This window comes from Aristolochia californica, unplaced genomic scaffold, assembly GCF_029961685.1.
Source record: "Aristolochia californica isolate CCGP_79_NKW_82.1479 unplaced genomic scaffold, dmAriCali1.0.hap1 SCAF_4, whole genome shotgun sequence".
Taxonomy (NCBI): domain Eukaryota; kingdom Viridiplantae; phylum Streptophyta; class Magnoliopsida; order Piperales; family Aristolochiaceae; genus Aristolochia; species Aristolochia californica.
This window is the reverse complement of record NW_027182103.1, coordinates 33912060-33914395: the sequence shown is the minus strand read 5'-3', so window position 1 is coordinate 33914395 and position 2336 is coordinate 33912060. Positions and strand designations below refer to the sequence as shown.

At 48.3% G+C, this 2336-nt stretch overlaps 1 protein-coding gene across 1 annotated transcript; it reads left to right on the top strand.

Moving 5' to 3' along the window:
- Positions 1 to 301: 301 nt before the first annotated feature.
- LOC137963240 (cytochrome P450 94B3-like) lies at positions 302 to 1837 on the top strand. The gene has a single exon (XM_068810406.1). It carries the CDS (start codon positions 302 to 304, stop codon positions 1835 to 1837), a length of 1536 nt encoding a protein of 511 aa, XP_068666507.1.
- The last annotated feature ends 499 nt before the right edge of the window (positions 1838 to 2336 follow it).

The window sequence follows — 2336 nt, the reverse complement described above, 5'->3', positions numbered from 1 at the left end:
CGAGAAAAAAAGGGGATAACGAACTCTTAGACTCCCCCGTAGGTTTTCATCTTTCCGTCGACTGATTTATATGATAATCATCCGATTTCTGGAAATATCGATCTATCAGGCGTAGTTGCCTTTCCCTTCGTAAAGTCAACCTTCACGTGTTACTTTGTATCTTCTCATGAGTCGACTGCGACTGGTCGGTTACTTCACTCTATATATACTACTCCCACACTTCGCTCTTCCTCACCATCATCCTCAACCTCTCAGACCCAAGAAAGCAGAACTTGTTCCTCTGCTACTGTTCAGTTCTCTTATGCCGTCGTTTGAGATGTTTTCTCCTTCATTCACGTCATTGGTTTCCGTCACGGTCCTGTTTCTAACGGGCATTTTTTCGGTCCTTGGGTTTCGGCGGTTTCGGCCGCCGCGGTCTAATCATTATGGCCCCCCAACATTACCTGTTCTTGGGTGTCTGCTGCCATTCTACAAGAACAGGCTCCGTCTCCTTGACTGGTACACCGAATTGCTGGCAGAGTCGCCCTCCGAGACGATTCTCATTGACAGGCTCGGCGCCCGTCGTACTGTCGTCACCGGGAATCCCGACAACATCGAGTACATACTCAAGACCAAGTTTGATAACTTCCCCAAGGGGAGACCCTTCACTGAATTGCTCGGGGACCTGCTCGGCCGGGGTATATTCAACGTGGATGGGGAGATGTGGCACAGCCAACGCAAGCTGGCCAGCCACGAGTTCACCTCCAAGTCCCTCCGGGAGTTCCTGGTCAGAACGCTTGAAACTGAAGTGAACGAGAGATTGATGCCCATCCTTGAGGCGGCTTGCACGAAGAAAGAGGTGGTGAACATGCAAGAAATCCTGAAAAGGTTTGCTTTTGACGTCGTCTGCAAGCTATCTCTAGGGATGGACCCTGCTTGCTTGGAGCCTTCTCTCCCGGATTCCAAGTTCGCCAAAGCCTTCGACGTTGCAGCCGAGATAAGTGCAAAACGGGGCACGGCGCCAGTTTTTGCAGTGTGGGAGGCCAAACGAGCACTCTCCATTGGGTCTGAGAAGCGGCTCAAGGAGGCCATGCAGGTGATTCGTGGCTCCGTTGTGGAGCTCATCCGAAGTAGGAAAGATGAAAGCAGAAAGGAAGACATAAAGAAGGATCTTCTCTCGAGACTGGTAACCAGCGGCCTGGATGAAGAGCTGATTAGAGATATGATTATCAGTTTTATAATGGCTGGAAGAGACACAACCTCGGCTGCCATGACATGGTTCTTTTGGTTGCTCTCATGCCATAAGGAGGTTGAGAAGGAGCTCGTCCAAGAAGTCGAAACTGCAACTGGTCACTCCAACGAAGAAAGGAGCATAAAGTACGAGAACATGAAAGAGATGAAATTCCTTAAGGCCTACTTGTGCGAGAGTATGAGACTGTACCCACCTGTTGCATGGGACTCAAAGCACGCAGCAGCCAACGACATACTCCCTGACGGCACACGAGTGTATAAGGGCGACAGAGTCACCTACTTCCCCTACGGTATGGGGCGGATGAAGAAAATCTGGGGTGAAGATTGCCAAGATTTCAAACCAAATAGATGGATCGATGCAGAGGATCACACCATCTCTCCATACAAATTCCCAATATTTCAAGCCGGTCCAAGAGTTTGTCTGGGGAAAGAGATGGCCTTCATACAAATGAAGTATGTTGTGGCATCACTACTAGAGCAGTTCGAGCTCGTCCCAGTACGCCAAGATATTCCTGCATTTGTCCCCCTTCTGACTGCTCATATGGCCGGCGGCTTGAACGTGTCGGTTCAGAGAAGGAAAGAAGAAGATTGGGTTGCTGCATCGTAGATTACGAACGCTCCATTGGGTTTGACTGTAAATCTCAACGTCGTAAGAGTCGAATGTTTGCTTTGGGAGAAAACACCATAGCGATCGAGCTCAAGAGGACTTCCTTTTTTTTTTCTTTTCTGGTGTAATGGTACTGTAACCAGTCTGGTCCTTCTGCTCAGTGCTTGGGTCATGTGGGTGTACTTACTTTGTTGAGTCTTGTGGGCGAGTTTTTGTTGGGAGTGTACGGTCTTTTGTAGTGTCTGGATTTGCTGTTGCTTGTTAGTAAAAAAAGTTGACAGTCAGGATAAAAATGAGAAAGAAAAGAAAAATAAAAAGTTAAAATGAGCCCACCAGCCTCTATTCCTTTTCCGCTGGATGCATAAAGGAGAGGCATCAAATGGAGTCGAGCCCAAACCTGCCTATGTTCAAGCCAGGCTTGATTTAAATATTTCGAATTCGAGCTCGAGCCGAGCCTAGCCTCGAGCGTAAAATTGTAATCGAGCTCAAGCTCAATAAT